Below are 25,363 nucleotides of genomic sequence, written 5' to 3'. Positions count from 1 at the left end.
TGCAAAAAAAATACAGTATAACTTTGATTAAACAATGACAGGTTTAATTATTTCCTCAATTTAATGACACATTTCACTGGTCCAGATTTGACTGCATTGAATGTCTACGCTCTTCAATTTAACGATAATTTTTTCCAGTCCCTTGACAATAGTTAAATTGGGGTTACAGTTGTCCCTCGCTACTTCGCGCTTCGACTATCGCGGCTTCACTACATCACAGTTTTTTCGGGTTTTTTTTCCTCCAAATGTAGCAATCAGCCTTTTTTATGCACTCGTATAAACTTTTTCCTACAAAAAAATAACAAAGTATGTCTTTCAAGTAAAGTAAGATCTTCTGAGGGCATTGGCGTCGTCAGCTGAAATTTATTGGGGGGGACCATTCTGACACTTTTATTTTCAAGTTGTATCAAGAAAAATGCGTGTATATATATATATAGTATATGAGATAAAAACTTGACATCAAATAGAAATGGGTTTATATTTAAGACAAAATTTTTAAACAGGTACATCTTGATTTACATATTTACACAATAAGAAAAAAAATAAATTCCACCAAATACATTTTATCTAGACTGCACATGGAATACGAATATCCGTGCTATTTTTTTTGTGATCAATTTCATCCAAGATATTTTTGTGAACGTAACATAAAGCAACATGATTTAACCGCTTTTGTGTCATAGTCGACCTTAGATATACATTTTGAGCTTTCTCAGCGCACTAAAGCTTCTTTCAGCTTCACACGACGAAGCGGGGCACACCAAAAGCAGCTGCACCAAATTTTCAACATTTTGAAACACACCTCTAACTTCTTTAACGGCTGACGACAAAGCTTTCTTTGCTTCATCTAAGCAGTTAACTTTAAAGTTTTTATGGAATAGTTGAAGCTCAGTTTTTAAAGCAGCCATATCATTAAAATTTTTAAAAGAAGGAACATTTCAAAAAAAAAAAGTTGAACGCATTAGCTTCGATAGAACTCATAATGTTAAAATAATTCTTGTAAAAGCATACCTGATTAGCAGGCATTCAGGGGCAACATGATAGGAGGTCACTGTAACCTCCCATGAACTTTTCTTTCCCAGAAAATTTTGTCTGACGAGTCCAAATTTCGAGTAGTTTTTTGTGAAATATTGCATTAAAAAGATACTCTCATTAGATGTACAATGGCTCCCAAAAGTGTTCGTAGACCTTGAAATTTTGCAGTAAAACTAAATTACCGCAAAACTAAATTCAAATATGAAGTCCAATTTTTTTTTACATCACAACTGATTTTATTTTTGAAATTTGTCAAAAAACGAAGAGATAGAGAAACACTACGCCACAAAAGTCACCGTACGCTGAAATATTTTGGAATAAATTCATGATTAAAATTGTAACAGGTCATTTTTTTAAAATTATTTTTGCATTGTGTTGACACTGTAAAGTCATTTGGCTTGAATTTGTTGTGCATTTATTCCCTAATATTCTGCTTATTATTTTTAAATGGCTGGTATTCGTGAAAAAGCAACAAAGAGCGTTCGAAACTTGATTTTTTCCCCCTCACAGTAGTGGTAAATTGGTTTGAAATCTCTCTGAATTAGTTAATGTATACCATTTTATAGTAAAGTGCTTGATAAAATACTTCTGAGAACGGAATCAGATCAAAAGCAAGGTTAGAAAAAGTCAACTGGCAAAGCTAACAAAGCGTGATTGGAGATTTACTGTTAAAAAAATTATGAAAAATACACATTTGAGTGCTGTAAAAGTTTCTTCAGAATTTAATGAAAAATTTCGCGCTTAATTTTCTCCTAAAATTGTTCGCCAAGTTCTCTGATTAGCTGGATCAAATGGGACCTTTGCCCGCAGAAATTTTCTCGTTCTAGCGAAAAACAGAAAGCTTACGCTTTCCGCTGCAAAATCAATCTATCTATCTTCTATCTATACATATAATAAAATAAGATGTTTGTGTGTGTGTGTATGTGTGTGTGTGTGGCGCGCATCCCGGGAAAACGGTAAGGCCTAGAAAGATGATATTTGGTATACAGGTGTAGTTTTTGCTGAAGTTGTGCACCTCGGGCTTCGATTTTTGATATTTTAATTAGAAAAAAAGTTATTTAATGTTTTATGTGATTTTTAACACTTTTTAGTACTTTTAATCTCACAGACCCCGAACCAATTGCGCCAGACAAATATTTTTGGTACTATAGTGTCGGAAATTTAATTTTAAATATGATGAATGAAAAATTTTTTAAAATAGAGCAATTTTTGTGTTTTTTATAAATTTTTGAAAAAACCTTTATTTCGCATTTTTTTTTGGGTTTAGATTTTTTCGAAACCCATCCTGCAAAAAGTATTGAGCCCTCAAGCTGGGAACGCCAGGGACACAACTTGTGTTTTCAATACGGGACCGGACATAGGATACTTTTTGCGAGTTAAGGCATGGCTCCCCCTGTTAACAATTTATTACCCCCGCTAACACATCTCTACTCTGGGAATGGTTGACATTGCACTCGGAAGAAAGTGTCACCTTTCTTGCATCCGCCACTGAAGCTATGGGCAGAGAGCAGAGCAATGGTTTGTCATTGGATTTCACTTTCCGTTCACTATACACATCGCCTATTTTGTTGTTATTTACAGTTCTTTTTTTTCTTCTTTTTCTCGATGTTCATTTCGTTTTGTTTGATATGAATTAAACATGGTAAATTATGTATTATGCAACTGTTTAAAGTCTTTTTTTTTTCTGTCTAAACAATTATAATTCCCTCCAAAATAATGAATTTCATCTTGACAATTATCGAGGGGGTCCGATTTTCAAATATTGAGGGGGTCCGGTTTTCAAACATTTTGGGGGTCCGGACCCCTTGGACCCCCCCCGGCCGCGACGCCCATGTCTGAGGGGCTGTAGTTGTGCTAGTTGAGGGAGTGGAGGTATTAAATTGCCGAAGAAAGTGTAGCAAATCATTATTTCATTTTAACTGTTAAAACACTATAACTGGGAAGTATAAATCACTAGAGGATAAATAAATCAATAAATGGTGTTCAACAGTGTACTAGCTTTTTAAGTTGTATGAGAATAAATGTAGAAGAATGGGGGAACATACAGTCACTAACTGGCAATTAATTCTTCATCAAACAAGTTAAACTATTTTCATAGATTAATAATAGTGTGTAAGAAATGCATGTGTGTATGTAGTTTCATTTCCCAATTATAACTATGTGATATCTATTACATTTAATATATCTTATTTTCTCATATTTTGTGTAGTATATTAAGTAATGCAAATGTAATGGTGGCTAAGGGTGCTGTTTCATGTCTAGAGGGCTCAAACTAGGTTAAAAACCTATTTAAATTGTCCTAAGTAAGTTTATGCGCGCTCTAGTTAGGAAAATTTTCGGTTTATAAATACAGAATCCTACTTCGCGGAAATTCAGTTATCGCGGTAAAGTCTGGAACGAATTCACCGCAATAAACGAGGGTTGACTGTATATTGTAGTTAAAATAGGCTGATCGTTTTTGAGGGCAATCGCCCCCCTTCTTCAGTGCCTAGCTGTGAAATATGAAACCTTGCTTGCATATTTAGTTGACCCTCTACTGGTTCTGCCTATTTTACTTATTTTTATTTACGTCTATTAATATTACACTTATTTTAACATTTTTGGTGCACAATAATTGATTTAACTTACATTTCTTATTCAGATTTTAGGTTGACTAATCATTGTATCAAAATAAGAGATTCTATTTCTTTCTTTTCATTCTTGTTTCAAAATACCATGGAAAATTTTAATCTTATTTTCTCTTAGCTCTGTACTTTTTAATTGTAATCATGTAAATGCTATGGTAAATTTTCTGAAAAGTGCTATGGCATTTATATGATACTGAGTATATTTGGCACATCTCTCCAATGCTGAAAGTATAGCAAAGTTTTTTTTTTTTTTTTGAGAAGTGTTCTATAACTAATGATATAAATTTTTCAGAAACTTTGAAAGAACTTGTTTGTTATGACTTTAAAATTAATCAATAAGCTAAAGAAATATAAAAAATTATAGAAGTCTAAAAAGGGGAATTATAGTGATTTTTTCTCAATTCCTTCCTTAATGTTGACTTGGATGAATGTCTATGTTTGTCCTTTTTTTCAGAGAGACGGTCAAAATTTTTGACATGTATTGCTTTTTTAACTCGGTGTGAGAGAGAGAGAGAGAGCAGAAATTTTCAGTGAGAAATAAAGTAATTAACCATAAAGTTGCTTGTTTTGACGACTACCAGCCCAGACAAAAAAGATTATAACTATTATTGATTTTTCCTCTGTGACAGATTTTATTAATATTTCTTTTCAAATGAAGCTTTTATATTAAGTTGAATATATTTCCAATAATTTTGTGATATGCATTGTACATATCTCTTATATTATTTCCTTTCTTGTTTTAGTTTATTGTTGATGAAGATCCTTCTAAAGTATGGACCATCTATGATGCTGGCCCTCGTAACATTACCTGCCCATTAATTTGCTTACCTCCTGTCAGTGGAACAGCAGATGTGTTCTTTAATCAACTTATATCATTGTCTGCTAAAGGATATCGTGTAATTGCGGTAATATTAATTTTCATCATTCTGTTCCCATTTGCAAATTTTCCTGCATTTTGGTTACATTTTTAGCAAAGTATCAGAAAATGAAAAAATCTGATTAGGTTGTTGTAGCACAAATTGCAAAAATATTGCATATGCATTTTTTGAGCTATGAGGAATAGACTTAGTTTGGGAATGCAAAACTGTGAATTTCAGGGTTAAAATAATTTAAGCAAATTTTTGACCAAATTAATTTTATTACCAAGCTCACAATTTTGTGTTAATGAGGTAGTGGCATATTGAGAAGGAAAGCTTAAATTATAATTCCAAATAAATTAAATACCTTTGTGCATAAAAAGTAAAAAAAGAAATAACAATGCGCAGATTGCTGCAAGTTTTGCATTCAGTGGATGCCGGTTAATTAAATCAGAAGCTTTAATGAATCAAATAGTCAAAAACAGAACAAAATCCAGTTTTATTGAATCAACCGCTTTACGGAATTAAAATTATTTAGAACAAACATGATTCATATAAGTTGCGGCCACTGTATTTGACATTGTTATTTCTTAGTTTACTTAATAGCTCCAAATGTTTACCTTTGTGTAAAAAGTATTGAAAAAAACATTAAAACAACTTTTGCTCGTCAGCAGCCGTAACCTGAACGATACGATTTAGTATTTACTCATTGTCTGCTTCCTGGATATTGGCAAACTTAAGCCTGGGTATTTAATTTCTCAGCAATGTATGAATTCATATGAAACTATAGATAACATTCAGAAAACTAGTGTTAAATAACAAATTCTTAAGATAATTCATAAAATAAAAAGTTGTCATAAAATCCATGATAGGAAGGCTGTGTATTCACCTACTTTTACTTATCTATAGAAGCTCTGAATACTTTACTTACCGTATTGCAGTTTTGTAAGGCCGTAGAAAGTGCTTTTCTGCTAGTTGAAAAAGAAAAAAAAAACTGTTATTGAACATTGTTTGGGGAAAATATATAATGAATTTAAGAGGCAAAAAAAGTATCATAAAACAAAGTACTTAACTTAAAAGAAACAAACTTTTAGTTGTTAAATTTTTCATTTATTTTTCAAATTAAATATTACTTCCGAATCTGTTTTCTTTTCATACATTAACTTGATATTATCTTAAAGTTCATACTACAGTAATATATTGTACAAAATTGAAAGTTTTAGGAAAGGTGAATTCGAACAGGAATTTTTGAGTTACAAATTTCCATCTGAAGTAAATACGTAATTTTGATGCAGTTGTACATCCCAAATTCCTACAGAAAATTTTTATCATTAATATAGCTTATGAATCAGAACCTGCCAGTTTTACTTAAATTTACCAAACTGCCTTGGTCTTTTTTATGCTAATGCTTTCAGTTTAAATATATATATATGCACTAATAAACTTGATTACCAGTATCAATGTGACAATGAAATACACGCACAGTAGAGCTAAAAACTTGCGGTCGCCAGTCGCCAAATGAGTCCAATTTTCATGTTTTTGTGACCATTAATTTTTATGGAAGTACTCAATAAGGTTATTATTTTAAACCCTTTTTCCAACCTATGATCTTGAAACATGACCTTTTCCCGAATTCTCTTGTCCACTAAAAATTCAACTATCGATTATCTTCTCCGGTTGATAACTTCTCCGTATTTTGCGGAGAAGTTGCTCCACAAAAATGGCGAAATTCAGCTAATCCACAAAGAAGTTATTTTGCTCCGCATTTCCCGGACGAACATTTTCAAGCTTTTATTTTGCTATTATCATGTCAAACGTGTAAATATGGGAAATTAAAGATGCTTATGCTCAAAGATTGAAATAGTGTTTTAAGCTGTTTTGTTAATTTAAAAATAATTATTTTTATGCTAGTACTGAAAATGATTATTAATGCTCTAAAACAATTTTAGATATGTGGTTTTGGTTATTTTTATTGATTATTATACGAAATACCGAACTGCTCCGCAAAATTTCCAATTGCTCCTCAAAATCACCATAGATGCTCCTCAAATTGTTCCTCCAAGGTTGACAACCATGGTGATGAAGCAAAAAGGAAATTTTATCCTCTTGTCCATTAAAAATTTAGCTATCAGAAGGGACGCATACTTGTGAATGTTTGGCCACAGTATTTTGCGCATTTCAAAATCCGATTTCATTTGTCTCTGTGAATTTCTCCCATTTTGGTTTGCTGGGTGATTCTCTCACATAATTATCGCTAAATTTGTTCCTACCACTATTTAAAATTTTCTCATGTTCCATAACAGAGGACTTACACGACCGCCATTTTACCCTCTCCCCCCTTTCAAACCAGTTGCAGCTGAGTTTAAACAAGCTAGATCATTCATTTATTTAAAAATTGATTCAAAACGTTTTAGATGGCGATTGAATGTGGAAATTAAGGAATTTAGATAGTAAAATAGTACAAAGGCCAGGAAATGTTGTGAATTATGATCTTAAAGTATGAATTTTTTTCGTCATTTTAATTTTTCTTAAAATCTTGTTGATCATATCAGTTAATTTAAATGTTAAATGTGTTGGCTAATTAACACTTTGCACTCATATTTTGACATCATCCTTAATTTTACATGTTTTTAATTTAATTTCAGCAAATTTGTGATAGGATGAGATAATGGTGTGCACGGAAAAGGTTTACTGATGCCCATTTTCAAACCTTGGCTATTATGGGGTAAGAAGAAATAGGGGTATTGCTAACGATTCCCTAAGTTTTTTTTTTGGCCTCTCATTCATTAGAGTTTTTGCAATATAGACATAATTCGGAGACCATTTTTTGAAATTTGGTTACGATTTTGTGGGGTTCTAGTAGCCATTGTCTACCAATTAAGAATTGGAGTTTTGAAGTATAATGCCTAGTCATAAATGCGCCTTACATTCAGTACTGGAAAAAGAGGTGTGCAAGCCCTGTGCCCCAGGCAGCAATTTCTGGAGGCTGCAAACTCACCCTATTTCTGTGTTTTTTCATTGAAATTTGATATGAAAACTGGAAAAATGATGCTGAAGGCGACTGAAGTTTTTGTCCAGTCTGGAAAAAATCAAAGATCCAGCACTGCATATATCTATGTATGGAGGGAATATAAAGTTCAATATTATAGATACATCAAGTATATGTACACTGCACTCGTTTGAAACTATTAAAAATGTACTGATTTTAGTCCTGATGTTTTTGTAACATTGTGTCCTAGTTGTTTATCAAAACCTCTACAAAATCATGAATTTCTAAAATCTACTTCATTTATGTATAATGCCAATTGATTTCAAATGCTATAGAAACTGATGATCCTTCACACTCGTTATAACAGGAATTAACTCTTTGTTTAATTATGCAACTATTTTGTTTATAAGACTTTCCTTATATTTTTTCAGGTGCAGTATCCTGTGTATTGGACTATGAAAGAATGGATTACTGGATTTAGTAGATTGTTGGATCATCTGAGTCTTGACAAAGTACACATTTTGTTTCGTAATCTTTTCAAATATTACAAAACGGTTTAAACGCCAACATATGACGGAATTGCATCAATACTGTAAGACACGGGTTGCAGTATACAGGTAGTCCACCCTAATTGTGTTCCAATAGCTAATTTCTAAACCGTTAGATGTAAGCGTATAATTCGAATCGGGAAAAGAATCTTTAAATTACATAAGGAATCAAAATTTATAAAATTTTTGTCAGAAAATTGAGTTAACCTGAGAGCGATGTCCGAAGCATGTCTGTTACTGGTGTCATTACCCTAAATGTTTAAGAGAAAAAAAAAAAATGAAAAGCAATTCAGAAACTGATGTTGCATGGTTATAAATTTGTTTCACAATATTTTTTGCATTGATTTAAAAAATAAAAATCATTTTAAATAAGAGAAAACTGTAACCAGTTTAGGATATTTTCATAATGATGTGGTGAACGAGCACAGGTATCCAAATAGAACTACTTTGTTTTGCAGGGCTTTCATGAGCATTTCAATATAATAACGTACTCAAGACAACATCCCCTGGTGTATTGAAACAAAATGGCTAATAGTTTTTTAGAATTGATTTGGTTTTCGTTTTTATATCAACGTATAGGTTGTCAAAAAAATAATAAAATTCATGAACAAGATATTTTCTTTTCAGAAATCTGTTTCTATTATTAAACACACAAGTACTTTAAAGGAACTAGTGTATCCAATTGAGATAGAAACTTGATTCATATTAGGAAAACAACGTTAGTACTTAGTTCTTTTAATTTTGGCAGAACTTCTTTTTATTTATTGCATTTATATTTTTAGGTTCACTTATTTGGTGCTTCTCTTGGTGGATTTTTGGCACAAAAGTTTGCCGAGTCTACTAATCATTCCCACACAGTCCATTCCATCATTTTATGTAACAGTTTCACTGATACATCAATTTTCAATTTTACAGATACAGCAGTTTTGTAAGTTTTTTTTTAATTGAAAAATTACATTTTTTGAATATTCTTCAGTTTTATTTGAGTTAAAGTGTTTAATTTGTACTGTACAGTGAAATACGTTTAACACGAAAACGCTTAACATTTAAAAAAAAAAAAAAACGGTTAGCACGACATGATATACCCCCCTGTATACGACATAATATGACCCTGCAGTATACTGTGCAGGCAGTATACTGCAGGGTTTGTATAAAAACTGGTTTTTTTGAACCCCCCCTCCAAAAAAAAAGAGTTTTTTGGTTTAAACCAGGGGTTTTTTTTAAATTTAAACCAGGTTTATTTGGTTTTTATTACTATTTGTAAGAAAAACAATTTTATTTTAGGAAAATCATGAAGATTTTAGGAATTAATTGTTAAGGAATGTTTAATATTTATATTTGTACCTTAGTAATTAAATAATTAAGAGTAAAATCTTGTAATTTCTTTTCCTCATACTTAAAGATTTCTATAGCAGAATATTGTTTGAAAATCTCAAACTATTATAAACTATAAGAAATACAATACACAAGTGGGTCTTGGTATAAATACTCAAAGAAATAATTTACTGTATAGTTCAGACATTATTAATTACAAATAGCCAAGAATACATTCTTGCAAATTAATTTTCTTATAATCATAGCTATCTACTTTAAATAAAAAAGTAAAAGTAAAATTAAAATCACGCATTCTTAAACATGGAAAATATTTTGTAGTATCTACAAATGAATCATAAGTCTGATGTACATTATACAACTTCAAAAATCAAAAGGTCAACTCATATTTTGTTCCAAAATTTTAAAAGAAGTCACAATTCATGTAATTTATTTACCTAATATATCAGTGACAACAATTATAGCAATAGGACAAGTAGGTTTTAAGAAAATCATTATATTTTCCATTGTAGACATCACTTCACCTGGTTTAATGCATTTAGGAATACAATTTTTTTTAATCAAAGAAAAAAAACCATTTTAACTAAAAGCTTCAGTACAAACTTAAATGAAAAATATTCTTTTAACATATTATAATAATGAAGACTCATAAAAATTAATTTTTATTGATTCTTCCACCATTCATACATGAGACTTCTTTTATTGTATTGAGATAAAAAAAAAGTGCTTTGAAAGGAGAAAATTTGGAATTAATTTTTTTTTTTTAAACCCACAGAGTTGAATGAATGTTTTCTGTTTTCATAATTTTATACATTTTCTTTTCTTGCTCAAACTGCATCGTCTATCCGAGATGCAAAAAGTTTGCAGTTATAAGCGCAATTTTATGCATACTCTAAGAGTTCTTGAAATTCTTTAGTTTTTTTTTTCTGTAGTCATTTAAATAGTCTAGTGTTATATTTTTACACTTTGCATTGTGTCAATGGTACGTAATCTATCTCAATAAATCTTAAGTAATCAAGCAAATTAGGTAGTATATGAAGTTTTGGTTGAAATATGTTTTTTGGACCATTTTGAAATGCAAAAGACTGAAAAATAATGATAATTAAAAATTATAAAAGAGCTATTTGGATTTTTTTCCACGTAATTTTAGAAAAACTTAGTTGGTCTGTCTTGTATATTTATGTACCTAATAAGAATCATATATTTTAAAAAAGAAAAAAACAAAATAAAAACTGTTTAGCAAACTTGCATTACCTTAAAAAATATAAGTTTCTAAATCTATTTAATCTGTAATTTATCTATAAAGCTTTGCTAGTTACTTAGCATCAATAAGATTTTACTCTTTGCAATAATATGTAAAATTTATGAAAACATTTGGGAGGAAACAATTAAATTTTTCAAAAAAACCATTTTTGAAAAAAAAAAAAAAAAAAAAAAAACCAACAACCTCGGTATACTGCACAACTTAATACAACTCTTTTAACATGAACAAATATTAAAGGTTCCCCTCAGTTTCATGTTAAACGTTTTCCACTGTATTTTTTAAAAATTCAGTTTATGATTTAAATAGTAGTACTAAATTGTGTTTTGACATTGTTATATAAGTGTTTTTTCTTCCAGATTTTGGATGTTCCCTGCTGTTGTTTTAAAAAGAATGGTAATGGGAAATTTTGCTAAAGGCTTTGTGGAACCTTGTATTGCTGATTCCATCGATTTCATGGTCGAAAGGGTACTATTCATTCTTATTATTTATTTATTTATTTATTTTCTTGAATATTATACGCTTTAATGATAAAAAATTTTCATTTTAATCATTTTGCACTAGTAAGATTGTTTTAATACTAATGTTAGCAGTAGTGGCCGCCTAGTTGTTTTAATTTTTTTGTGAAAAACAGTTCTTAAAACTTATCTTCAAATCACAAATCTGCTTTCTTTCTGCTTTACCAGTTTAAGTCATAATGTGATAAAGTTCAGCTGCAGTTGTAGCTTCATTTTGAAGTTTTTACTGACAGCTTAAAAGACCAAGGGCACAGCTGGAGAGACAAGAAAATAGAAAACTGTTTGCAACCTCATTGGTTTTACATGTATCAGTTGTACTTTTTTCATTTAGAAGCAACAATTTTCTGAGAGGCTTAGGAATTTTCTTCCTCTGTTATAAAATAAGTCATAAGAGCAGGCCAAGATTTAATGAGTTTGATCTGTAGCAGGCGTTAAACTTAGCCATAGTATCGGGATATGCTTCAGCACCTTTTTAAACTCAGGTTAGTAAACTCAAGAAACTCCTTTAACTCACTCCGCTTAACTGCAAATCTAGAAAAATGTGAATAGATTTTAAAGCAATAGTTTCAATATCAGTTTCTAAAGCATCAGCAGTAGGGCAAAATGCATTGTTAAAAACTATATGAGTTAAACATCCTGGCTTAAGTAATTTTTTGTTTTGCTTTTGAAACAGGGTATATGCTGTCTCCTTTGTTCCAAAATTAGCATTGGGTGGGTGGTATCATAGAGTTGAAACACGTCAGAGTTCCCCACAAAACACGTGGTTGAAAGCTGCAACATTTGGCGTTAATCACGTATTTTGGCGCAGGCGAATGTTTCATCAGCTTTTTATTATCCATCGCAACTTTTCGTTCGATAAAAGACTGTTGCTTTTCGTATAGCGGTTTCATGTCATTTTAATTATTTCTCAACCTCATTTACCCTAAAAAGATATTATTAAAGATAAAAATCGATGCTTGTAATTAACAACACATTTTCAATAATTTATTTATCTTGAAAAAATCAATTTGCATCAATTACTATACTGTTAAATACTTTATTGTCTTTGTCTCGTATTAAATATCAAAAGACATCGAAACACTAAGCAAAACATGGCATGGTTTTTGAATAATTAAATATTAATTAAAGATGTACCGAATGTTCGGGTGGTACTGAATTTCATTTCTCAATGGGGTTGTTCCCGAAATTTGAAAAGTATTTTTTTCTGGAAGAGCATGCTGAAACACATAGGATTCAACCTTTTTTTAAATAATTTGACAAAGTTTAATATTTTTTAACAATTATTTTAAACAGCGCGCAGATTGAAATTCATTTTTTGCGCTTCTGCACATGACATCACAAGTGATGAAATACCATTCACTGATGCCATTAGCACACAACGCACATTTGGATTAAAAATCTCAAAATTCAAACTAGTTTTATTTTATTTTAATTTAATAAGTATACTTTATGTAGATAAGTTTACGATGTTAAATGGAATTACATTTTACAAGGTAAATAAACATTTTCTATATTATAAAACTCCAAAATGGCAGTTAAAACTTTTTTTTTTGTTGCAAATATTCGGTATACGGCCGAATATTTGGTTCGAATTTTATTGAATGTTCGGTACTCGGCAAAATATGGTGTTCAGTGCTTGTCTAATTTTAATCGATAAACATTACAGAAGTGAGACGTGCATAACTTATTAGTGAATGAGATATACTGTGTTATACAACTCGTTTATTTTTCATAAACACTCATGCAATCCTTTTATTCGGGGCTTTTTTGTAAAAACATTTATTTATTTGTGTGAAATATTTTTCCTACATATTTATTAAAAACATTTAAAAGTCAATATTAGAATAATAAGAAATGTTAATGATCATTAAAACAATTATAATGTGAAACGACAGTTTTGCTTTCGATAGCCCTGGCGATAAAATTGCTGGCTAAGAGCCTAAAGTCTATTCGCCATGAAAAATAACAAATATCAGTAGATGAATTAATCTCCAATGGTTTTTAATAAATGAAACAATCAAAATCATTATTGAAACAAAAATAATTGCTAATTAAACAAGAACAATCAATTATATACCCAAACAGAGAATAATATATCATCATGTCAGCGAGTGTTGATACATTTAAAAATCATTTTTAATTAGTAAAAGCAAGTAAATTTGTCGCCCGTAACTGCAAAAAAGCTCAGCAATGTCTTTCAAACATTTATCTTGACATTTAAAAGTACAACAAGAATTGTACAATCTTAAAAGCTCTTTAAATAACAAGAACAGGTAAAATTTCTAAGCGAGCGCAACCATCACAATGCAAATCCTATGCGGTTGTCGGAACCGGTTACGGCTAGGCAGAATTTCTTCCATAGGTCACGTGATTTTATCTTGGGCACGGCTTGGGGGTTGCTCTGCACTCTCTACCCAAGTATTTCCCCTCTACGGGTGGTATCGACTGAAAATGTAAACCCCAGATTTTGACAAGTAACAGGCATCTGCAAAACCTAAGAGGTTCAGGAGTATAGTACAGGATTTATCACAAAATTTCTATATCAGAAGGCACATAGTAGTGCTTAAATAACTTTTAGGAAGACCTAAGCTCGAGAGTTCTTATTTTGAGCATTTGTACTTGGTTTCAATACAATGTAATTTTTATGGCACTTGAAAAATATCGTTTATTTTCACAACGTAAAGTATTGTGGTTCTGTGGAGGATCTCAATATTGCTATGCTAGAAGTCATAGGAGACTCCAAAATCAACCAGGCCATGGAGATAGAAAACTATTGCAAATATCATGTATAGTGTAATATAATTTATTATACAAGGTGGCTACAAAATACTGTGACAGATATCTAATTCTTTAATTACAAACAGATAAAATAGAAAGTGGAAAATACACCAATATGATGAACATCATGCGTGAAAGTTTACCTGTAGGTAATTTTATTCAAATTGACCACCATCTTTATGGATTACTTAAAGATAATCTCTTCCGCCACTGTCCTATTGCGGCGCGAATCATTTTTAGAGGTTATTAGTCCCATTCCCTCAGTATGGAAGCGTTGAGAGCTTCCAAACTTGTGTGCTGCTTAGCACTTAATTTATACTCTAAAATCCCCTAAATGCTATAGTCTAAAGGATTTATATCTGGTGAAGAAGGTGGCCAATCCTCTTGCTTGATAAACATCTAGAAATTCGCATGCAGCCATTCCTGAGTTGTTTTCGGTCAGTGTAACGATTCAGAACTTTGCTGTTGTATGCAATTCTTTTTGGGATACAATCTATCAGCATGTAGTAATAAATGTGTAGCCAATGCTTCCTGTTTGTAATATTCAACATATCCCTTTATCCATGAATTTAAGAAGTAGTTTTTCTTTGTGTGACACTTCAGCCCGAACCATAACAGAATTCTTGTTCTGAAAGCATTTAACAGTTTGGAGGATTTGCAGGTCTATCCTGGAAGGTTGCAGAATATACCACATCATTTTTAGCATTATAACTTTGCTTTGCACAAAGAAGCTTCTAATCAGGGAAAATTATTCTGTCAACACTTTTGCTTTCGCTCTGGTTCAGCAATTTCTTATATCTTTGTAATATTTCTCCTACTTGTGCTGTAGTCACACCTTGAACTTTTCTTTTCCCATAAGGGTGAAAACCCAGGTCTTCATTTATCATCCATTGCATAGTTCTGTGACACATTCTCTTCTGCAGCCATTTTATTTGCAGAACATTGTGAATTTCTTTGCATTTTTTTAAATTCTTTTGATATTCATTTGTATGAACAGTATGTGAATGCCCGGACCTTGGTTGATTTATACAGCTATTAGTCTCCATCTCCAGTAATCGATTTGTAGTTCTATTAAAACTGAGGCATGTTTATTGCTTAAATATTTTACCTGCAGAAAATATGCTATTAAAAAGCTGTTTAACCATTAACCTTTTGACTTCTATCTTTAAAACTCCTACTCTAAATTTTTTGCTTAAACTAAAACCTTCTGCTTTTACAAAAAGTTGCCAATCACAGAAATAAATAGAAAAATTATTTTTACAAACGATTAAAATTAACTCCTATTTTTGAAAGTGTTACAGTATTTATTAGCCACCCTGTAGTTTAATGTTATGAAATATCCATTTCTTTTTACTGATTGTTTGTTTTTAGCTAGACACACTATCACAGCAGGAATTAGCCTCTCGCCTGACTCTTACATGCATGAACTGCTATGTTGAGCCACAAAATTTGAGAGACATACCTATGACTATTGTTGATGTATGTATTAATAGCATTTTTAAAGTACATTTTTTAAAGTTTTATTAGTTGTTTAATTCTGTTGTAATTTTAAAAGATTAAATTTTTTGGAGGCAATGAAAATTGCAATACTTGTGTTTAATATATATATATATATATATATATATATATATATATATATATATATATATATATATATATATATATATATATATAACTAATTGTCATTCATGCATTCCTTACTGTTTATTTTTTTATTTTGTTTAAAGAAAAAAATTGCGTGTAAATTAGTGAGTGAGAAAAGTTACACATGGAACTAGTTTCATATGAAATGATATTCTGAAAAACGAAATGAGGGGTGAAGGGGGATTTCAAATTGTAGGCTGCTATGATGCAGAAGCAGCAAAATCCATTTAACACCAAAGGATTAACTATTGGGGTTTTTTTTTAATGTTTAATTAAGTAGCCCCATATTTTAAACCTCTTTTCAAAAACAGAAAAGAAAGAAAAAAGGGGAAGAAAACTCTTTAGAACAAACCTTTTAATAAGTTTTTATAGCTACATAATATTTTTCGTTCTTAACTACTTGTAAAATTTTGTTAAAATTAAGGAAACTATAGCAGATAAATTTTGTTTTGCCGTGAAATTATATTAATTCATCTTTCACGTTTCTTACATTTCTTATGGTCTCCTTTTACTCTTATGGAACACCTTCATGAAATGAGAAAAGTTGATGAGATTATGTTTTGTTTGAAACCCAATTCCAAATGTCCTAATTATTATTTAAATTTCAAAAAGGATTTCATTCGGTAGCTTTTTTAGGGCTTTAAATTGATACAGATTTTAAAATGTGAAAAGCTATTCATATAGAAAATGCAGCTGTTGTTCCATAATTAAATTTCAAAGGGTAACTTTTGGGTACTGTCGTACCTCTGTGCCTTGATGAAGGTGACATAAAAATGAAACTTTGTATAAGGAACCTGAACACATGCATACTTATTTTTATTTATCTGTATATAACTATTTTTTGAAGGTATTTGATGACTCAGCTTTAAGCACTGCAGCCCGTGAAGAACTCTACAAATGTTATCCTGATGCCAAGAGAGCATACCTTAAAAAAGGTGGAAATTTTCCTTATCTGAGCTATAGTGAAGAAGTAAATCTTCATATACAGGTGATTCTTTTTTTTTCTCTTTTGTGAGTGTGGTAAATGTATGATCATAATGAATTGAAGATTTATTTAAAATGTTGTAATTAAAATACATTTTCTATCAAATTCTTTAAAAAATTAGGTATTTAAGAATAATTATTGTCTAGACCAGGGGCTTTCTGACTGTTTTGACTCGTGGCACCCTTTGAAGATTTAGAATTATGTAAACAAGTAATATGCCGTTATTTTCAGGGGGGTTTTCCCCACAACTGCGCACAGCTTGTGCAGCATATCATCGCCTCAGAGCAACGGTAGGACATCTTAGTGTTATTCCTGGAATTGGATGTCTTACTGTTGCTTTGAGGCGGCAATATGCAGCACAAGATCAAATCCACTTCCCAAATGCTCTTGTGTTATATTATAAGGACACTGGAGTGTTAATAAGGTGATCCATGATCCTATTGTACTACAATCTACTTTTCTAGGTTATAAAATCTTGGGAGGGGGGGGGGGGTGAATTACTGCACACAACAACATTTTTCGTTTTGAATTCGTCAACTGCATTACTTAGGTTTCAAGAACAGTATTCAACTTTCTTTAAGTCCTACTTCTACTAAGGAACCATGTCGAAATGAAATTTACCATAAAATAAGATTAGTTGGTTTTGACATTACTCTTCTGCAACAACTTTTGCGACCCTGTTGCCTGGTAGTTAAAGATGGCTTGCTGATGACTATGAAAGATGATCTATTGAATTTTTGTTATGCTTTATCAAAAAATGGAGGATTTGCTTACTGGTCAACTGGGCATTAGTTGGCAGGTTCGCCCTACATATCTGTTGGCTATTGAAAAAAAAAGATTGATTCCCATGCAAATTCGTTCTGTGCACATCGGCTGGGTGCAAGCTGACACGATTGACGTCATTGCCAATCAGCAATGACATCATTACACGTCTTATACACGTGCCGAGTCGGCGTGTATAAGACACGTGCATTTAGAAGGAATGAGTTGGTGTTTGGAATGAGAGTGTGGGTGACTATCAGGTTGATGGATGAGATCGTTTTTCTTTTTGTCTTAGGCATTTCTGTTTTTTTTTTTTAAAATTGTCTTGTAAATAGTTATGTTTGCTTTAGTGTTCAAATAAGCGATGAGTTTTTAAAATTAGTTTTTCTTTCAAAGATTGCTACATAGACTTAGAACATTGGGAAAGTTCAGAAAAATAATTTTTTTTTCTTTATTTTTTTTTATTGATATTGCAAACACTTTGCGACACTCTTCCTACAGTACCCCAGGGTGCCGCGGCACCCAGTTTGAGAACCCCTGGTCTAGACCAGAAATTGCTTTTTCTTTGTTATCTTTGTGCTGTCTAAGAAATACAATGAAACGCCATGCAAAATTTTCTTTTTTCCCCCAAGATGTACTGAATAAAAATCATTGCATTGATTCATTATATTATAATGTTTTAAATGTGGCAAATTGAATAGATTAGTATTTCACTTCATTTAATCATATTGCTTTTAATTACTGAGCTGCCATTTTGTACCGTTACCAAAAATAGTTAGTCAATTGCAGAATTATAGTCTTTTCAAGGGGGGTGTAAGCGTAAAAGCCTCCCCCTCCCCCATCATGTAGGGGGGGACAGGAAGTCGATTGCTCCCCCACCCATTCACTACTCCTTCGAAAACTTATGTGTTACATATTAGTGAGCATATGGTTTTTGCTGTACAAAATTAGGGTTTCCAGTCCTGCACCAAATTCAGTCCCGTGGGATTTCGGGATTGTAATTAGTCAATCCCACAGGATTGACTTGATTCTCGTAAAAATGTAATATGTCAAATAGAAAAAGTTGTTCTTTTTAGGAAGGACTACTTTTGTAACTTAAATTAGTAGTTTTCCCGAACCCTGAACCCCAATTGTAGGGTACAACAAAGTCAGGTTTCAATCAGCAATTATTGTTTGGTACGCAAAAGTGTGCCCTAAAAAGTCAAAACGCGTCTTAACAAAGCATCACTCGTATGGGGTGAAAAAGGACTTTTGCTGAAAACGTAATTCGCTTGATGCAAGCACGTGATATGGGTCCAGTGCAGTTGATTTTGCAGAGATTAAATAACTGTGGACATTTAGCAAAATATCTTCATCTTCTAAAATAGATTTTTCTTTTCTTGTGCTTGGTTTTTGCTCTAGATACTGCAAACTTCGGACTAAAACAATGACTATTGGATATGTGTTTTGCTGTATCCAATTTAGCTCACATTGAAAATACCTTTGTTGCTTCATTACTGTTGGTCATTGTATCTGATTCATTATAGCAGTTGTGAACGCTGATTGCTTTCACCAAGTCACAGTCTCAGTAAAAGTTTTTGGACAACTTCGCTAATTTTACCTCTCACATTAAAAAGACATTCTAAAACTTGAGCAGCTTAACCTTCTGTACCGTCATGCGAGTCATTCTGTGTTTCAACCAAGTTTCCATCTCATTTTCCATCAAATCCAAAGTTTAAGAGATTTAAACTAAGCCAACTTTAACTGGCCGTGTAATGTCAAGTTGGAGACAAGCAAAAAACATGTTTCAGAAAAATACATTTATTAAATATGACTAGAACTGTAATACAATATCCCCATAAAAGAACACCCCAAAATATCACAACAAAAGTGGTTCCAATAAGTAAAAGAAAAATGTCACCAATCTGTCGATGAAGTCAGTGGCCAGTCCGAAGGATTTACATCCAGGAGCACAAAAAGTCTTCCGGAACACACTTTAGGAACGCCCTTAGCAGGTAGGCAACGTTAGACAGTTCGAAGATTCGGCGAACATATCAGGTAGAATTTTCGGAACTCACTTCCCCGGCAATATCAATTGGCCGGACACAACACAAGTGTTTCTTCACCTGGACTCATTCTAATTCCAGGACTTGGAAAATTCCACTACTTGAAAAGCAAGGTGAATATTCATCACCAGTTACATACCACCAAAAAACCTCCCGCTAGCCCCGTGGGGAACCCCCCCCCCCGCCCCCACACACACGTGAGCCGAACTAGGCTTCACAATCAAAACAAAACTGGGGATCGTTGAGAAGAGTGAGAGAGTGTTGCCACTCGCCTCAATATATATGTTTCATCAGCCAATGAGATTCCATGCCTCGATGACGTCACCACACTAATTTCAACTGCCACTATCACTCATTTGTTTATTCCACTGCCGCGAATATTCGTACTCCTCTCCATGGCACGTGCGGACAACAAGTGGAATTAATTCGAATCAATCAGGTGAAAACTCAACTTTTTCTGAATCAACACATCGAGACATGCAATCTTCAATGGTTTTAGTAAATAGTCGCCATTAATTATGGCGTGGGGGAATTGTCGATTGAAGTGTTAGCACCAACTAGTTGAATTCTACAGGGTGGCGACAGGAACTGTGAAAAAAAGTTCCCTGACTTTTCCCTGATTTCCATGATTAAGTTCACCAAATTTCCCTGATTTACATTACCAATGATAATGGTTTTCTTTCTTTGCTTTACTTGAAATCCATTGTATGTTTATATAAAATGCAGTATTTTAAACGTTTTAAGTTATGTAAAGTTGTTGAACTAAAGATATATTTTTAAAAGATGCTACTTTTTTTAATAAAATGGTTTTAAAAAAACAATTGGGGGGGGGGGATGACCTACAAAACAGAACATTAAATTTTTATACAATGGAAAGAGTATAGAAAATTAAAAAAAAAAAAAAAAACTTCCAGAAACCACTTAGCATAAGAATTAAAGAAACTATTAAAATTACTTTTAAAAACATGTGTATTTATGATAGTTCAAAATAATTTCAATTACTTTTTAGTTCTAAGTTTTCAAACAGTATAATAATTGTTGCAAGAATAACAAGTAATAGTGAAAGAACAGAAGTAATGTAGTTATTCTTATATAACTAATTGACATATTTATGCAAAACAGATGAAACCATTTGATAACCATTCATAGGGAGCTTCTCTCTAATCAAGAACATAGGTTTTTAATGAATGAATACAGCATTTTAACAATAAAAAAATAAAGATATTTTCTTAAGTACACAAGTTAACTCTATTTCAAATGATTTCAGTATGTAACGAAAAAAATCTTACATTGCTTTTGTAACAAACAACTTTGAAATGCAAGGGGGGGGGGGGGGAGGAAAAAAAAGCAATTAGTTAATTTCAAAATATATAAAAGAAGAATACAACTTGGTTATAAAATTAAAGAATCACTAAAGTCTGAAGAAAAGAAAACCTTTATAATCTCTGGTGACAACAAATAGTATGACGGCGAAAAACAAAGTTTTTTTTAATTGAAAGTTCAATTTTAGCAATTAAATTAAAGATGCGAAGAAGTAATAACTTTTAAGCTTTTTATAGTATTAATTCAAAAACCAAAGATTTCTTCTTGAAATCGTGATTATAGTACGCTAATTACTTCGAGACAATGGAATAAAGGCAAAGGAGCTAAGGCATAATTGAATGCTTCCTCTTTGCCTGTATTGGTTGTTTATTTTACGTAGTATTGAAAGCGTAAAAGGAAATTTCAAGCTAGGTAAAATAAACAACCTACCAGACACAAAAGCAATCTTAGGAAGTTCATCCTGTGGTTAATAAGTAAGATTCAATACTTTGACATTGAGGAAAAAAGATGCACAAATATGCGGCAGTGTATAATCGCACCTCATTAATTGTACTTTTTTTTTGAACAGATAATTGGCGGAAAATGCGTAGGGAATTAAGAGTACTTAATTTTGTAAAGCAAAAAAAAAAATTTTCTTCAAAAAATCAATTTTCCCTGATTTTTTGTTATTTTTTTCAAAATTCCCTGATATTTCCCTGACTTTTCCCTGATTAATAAAGTTCCCTGATCTCCCTGATTTCCCTGATCCGTCGCCCACCCTGTTCTACTTTTACTAGACTGGGCTTAAAGTAGGTAACAATTAACTTTAAAATATTTTCTTTAAATTATTGGCTGTGGACCGAGAATAAAATAATATTTTATGCCAACAAATTCCCCCCTTCTCGGTCACACAGCTACGATATACTTCAAAACGACATGAAAAACTGACATATTTCAAACAACAATTTTTTAAAAAAATTTTAAACACTTTTGAGAAACATTGAAAAATTTACACATTTGAATATTAAACTTTTACATTTTCATAATTACCAAAAATGAGTTTGCACATTTTTCTCAATGTACCCCGAGTCAGATGCTTGGTAAACGTATCCGCATGATTTTCTGCGCTTTTCACTTATTTTAATTCAAATGTATTCTCCTCTACTAAATTTCTCAAAAAATGATACCTGACATCAATACGCTTTGTTCTGGAATTTTCTATAGGGGAATTTGAAAATTCTATTGCCACTATATTGTCACAATTAATCACAGACCCGTTAAATTTATATCCAGCTATTCCAAAATGTGATGTTTCTTCTAAAATTCTTTTTAACCACACCACCTCTTTTGCTGCTTCTGTTAAAGAGATATACTCAGCTTCCATGGTGGTCAATGAAACGCACTTTTGTTTAAATGTTCGCCAGATAATAGGTACTCTGTCAATGTAAATAATAATTCCTCCCATCGAAATCCTATCGTCCCTATTGCAGCATAGTCTGAGTCAGAAAAGCCATTTATTTTAATTTTCATTTATTGCAGATAGACTTAATTTATAATAATTTGTATATTTTAAATAACCTAAAAGTCTTAATAAACATTGCCAATGTTTTTTTACCCGGATTTGCTTGAAATTGAGATAATAAATTAACTGTATAGGCAATATCCGGTCTAGTTTTTCCCTGCTATATAGGACAAACATCCCAATAAACTGCGATAAGGTACTTTCTCCATTTCTTTTATTTCTTGGTCCGTTTTTGGACAATCACCCTAAAGACAAAAATGTACCTTTCGCTATTGGGAGGGTCGAGTATGGGTATTGATACTTTTTAAAATGTTCACAAACTGTCTTAATATAAGAATTTTGGTGTATAAAAATCCCCCCATTTATTTCTTCAAATTCTACCCCCAATAATTTTTTAGTTCTCCCTAATTCTTTAATATCATAATGTTTAGATAAATCCTGAATTGTTTCCTGAATTATAATTTCACTTTTTCCAAAAATTATGTTGTCTACATACATCAATAAAAATACATTTCTGTTTCTTGTATAAACACAGTTACTACATTTAAATTTCACAAAATTTAGACCTTGGAGAACCCTATCAATTTCCAGGTACCAATTTCTCCCCGATTGATGGAGACCATATAGCGATTTCTTTAGACGACATACCCAGTCTTCCTTCCTGGGATTACAAAACCTTGTGGTTGTCGCATATAGATTTCTTCATGCAAAGCAGCATAAAGATATGCATTTTTTACGTCTAATTGGAAATGTCTCCAACCTAGGAATATCACCCAGAATTGAAAAAAACATCCTCATCAGGGAGAAATTGATGACTGGGGGAGAAAACCTGCGAATATGATTCACCTGCCACTTGTCTATTTCCCATCGCAACCAATCTGCTTTTAAACCTGGCAATTTCCCCCTGGGCATTCCTCTTCAAGTCATAGACCCACTTATTACCAAGTACTGGTTTACCAACTGGCTGGGGAACTAACTGCCACACCCCCTTTCTTGAATCACTTTCATTTCTTCCGACATGGCTTCTTGCCAGTGTTTTACTTCTGGGGTTTTTAAGCATTGATTATAGTTTTGGGGAATTAGCACTTCCGACAAATTTGCCTCTGGCTCAGGTTCCATTTGTTCATTAGGGGAATTAAAAATATCAAACAAAGGGTTATAAGGTACATTTTTACTCTTGAAATCAAATAGTTCAGGATTGTAAACAATGTTATTCTCCTTACAATATTTTTCTACATCATTGGGTGACCTCAACCTTGTTTTATTTCCCTTTTCATAATAGTAGATATCAGTACGGTCCCCTTTCTTTCTTTTCACTACATCCCTTACCCATTCAATTTCCTCACAAGGGGTGGGAGCCTTTATTTCATCTATTTCTTTATCTAAGAGAACTTCACTCATAGGTTTAATAAAAGAAGAATCATCCTCATTGTCTACATTCCTATTCAAATTTGATTTCCCCCAAATTAAATTTTCCCTGAAGTCCACATTGATAGTTTCAAAAATTTTCTTTATCTCCGGGTCCCAAATTCTGTACCCTTTTGCTTGGGTTGCGTAGCCCACCATTATGCCCTTCCTACTTCTTGAGTCAAATTTCTTTAAATTTTGTTTTGGCATGCCTCTGTAGGCAATACATCCAAACCTCCGGAAATGCCTTACTGAAGGCTTGTTTCCCCAGAACAGCTCAAATGGGGTTTTCCCCCTTTCCTTTAGAACTGTTCTATTCCTGACATAGTTAAAGCATAAGGCGGCTTCCGCCCAAAATTCTTCCTTTAGTCCAGAGTCCTTTCAGCATCGCCCTAATCCCATTCATCAAGGTCAAATTGTACCTTTCTACTACTCCGTTTTGTTCAGGAGTATAAGGGTTGGTTCTCTCTATGCTGATGTCTTCTTTAATTAAATGGGTCTCAAAATTAGAATTTGTAAATTCCCCCCCATTATCAGACCTTATGGCCAAAATTTTCTTATTGAGGGCTCTCTCTACATGCCTCTGGTATCTAAGAAAATATTTAAAAGCTTTATCTTTTGACTTTAGAAAGTAAATAGTGGACTTCCTTGAAAAATCATCAATTATTGTGAAAATATATCTTTCTCCCCCTAGTGACTCCACCGGAAATGGCCCTACTAGATCCATGAAAAGAAGCTCAAGTTGTCTTCTAGACCTTATCCCTGGGGTGGACTTAAATGAACACCTTCTTTTTTTCGCCATAATACAAGGCTCACAGTCTGGCCGGTTTTTACCTTTTATATCAAGCCCTTTGACATAGTTCTTTTTTTCTGTTTCCAAAATGCTGTCGTAATTAATATGGCAAAACCTTTCATGCCACAACTCCAGGTCTAATCCTTTGACCTCGGTTACATTTATATTTGGTGGTGAGTCACTACTTTGATTACTTAAAAATGAGGTGGGTTTTACAAAATACAATTTATCAATCAAAAATGCAGAAAAAAGTTTGATACCATCATTGTTAAAAATACATATTTTACCAGGTGGATACCACCTTAAAGAAAAACCAAGACTGTCTACCCTGGATCCGGAAAGCAAATTTCGTCTAAGTGTTGGAGCATAATAGACCTCATTCAATGTGATGGTTACTAGCTTACCATCTGTCTTAATTCCGAAAACAATTTTCCCTACCCCTTGACTTGACTATTTACATTGCCCACAGCTACCTCCATTTTTGTATTTTTAACAGGCTTCAATTCACAAAATAGGTCCCAATCTTTACAGAAATGTGCCATGGCACCTGTATCCAGTAAAAATACTGGTATTTCTTCCTTCAAATTTGTGTTATTGGCCTGTACTCCTGATACTTTACTGATGGTGCAAAACATTCCAGCCTTAGGGGTATTACTTTGTTTGGAAAAATTACGATTACCTTTATTTTGATTATTTGGTTTTCTGCTCCAACACCGAGCCGAAATATGCCCTTTTTTGCCACATGTGAAGCAAACTCTTGTTTCAAATTTATTAACATTTTCAACTTTCCGTCCAGTCTGGGGTTTATTTTGAACAGAAAAAGCATTAACACCTGAGCTACTATTTCCAAATTTTTCATTTCCTAAAAATTTTAATCTTCCCTCTTCTGCCAAAAGTTCATCCAAAACATTTGAAAAACTAAATTTATTTTCATCCCACCTATAAATATTTTGTACTA

General features: G+C 32.3%; 2 protein-coding genes across 3 annotated transcripts in view; both read left to right on the top strand.

Moving 5' to 3' along the window:
• LOC129224105 (regulator of nonsense transcripts 1-like) overlaps positions 1-25,363 on the top strand; it is a 368,488-nt gene that overhangs the window by 175,769 nt on the left and 167,356 nt on the right. The window lies entirely within an intron of this gene.
• Positions 1-25,363, top strand: part of LOC129224108 (maspardin-like) — a 37,060-nt gene that overhangs the window by 5,112 nt on the left and 6,585 nt on the right. For both annotated transcript variants that reach the window (XM_054858517.1, XM_054858516.1), the window contains exons 3-8: positions 4,406-4,567; positions 7,940-8,020; positions 8,839-8,984; positions 11,009-11,117; positions 15,317-15,424; positions 16,437-16,577. In XM_054858517.1, coding sequence (XP_054714492.1) covers positions 4,406-4,567; positions 7,940-8,020; positions 8,839-8,984; positions 11,009-11,117; positions 15,317-15,424; positions 16,437-16,577 — 747 coding nt within the window. The remainder of the gene's footprint in view (positions 1-4,405; positions 4,568-7,939; positions 8,021-8,838; positions 8,985-11,008; positions 11,118-15,316; positions 15,425-16,436; positions 16,578-25,363) is intronic.

This window comes from Uloborus diversus, chromosome 6 (genome assembly GCF_026930045.1).
Source record: "Uloborus diversus isolate 005 chromosome 6, Udiv.v.3.1, whole genome shotgun sequence".
Classification (NCBI taxonomy): Eukaryota; Metazoa; Arthropoda; class Arachnida; order Araneae; family Uloboridae; genus Uloborus; species Uloborus diversus.
This window is presented reverse-complemented; position numbering and strand designations above follow the sequence as displayed.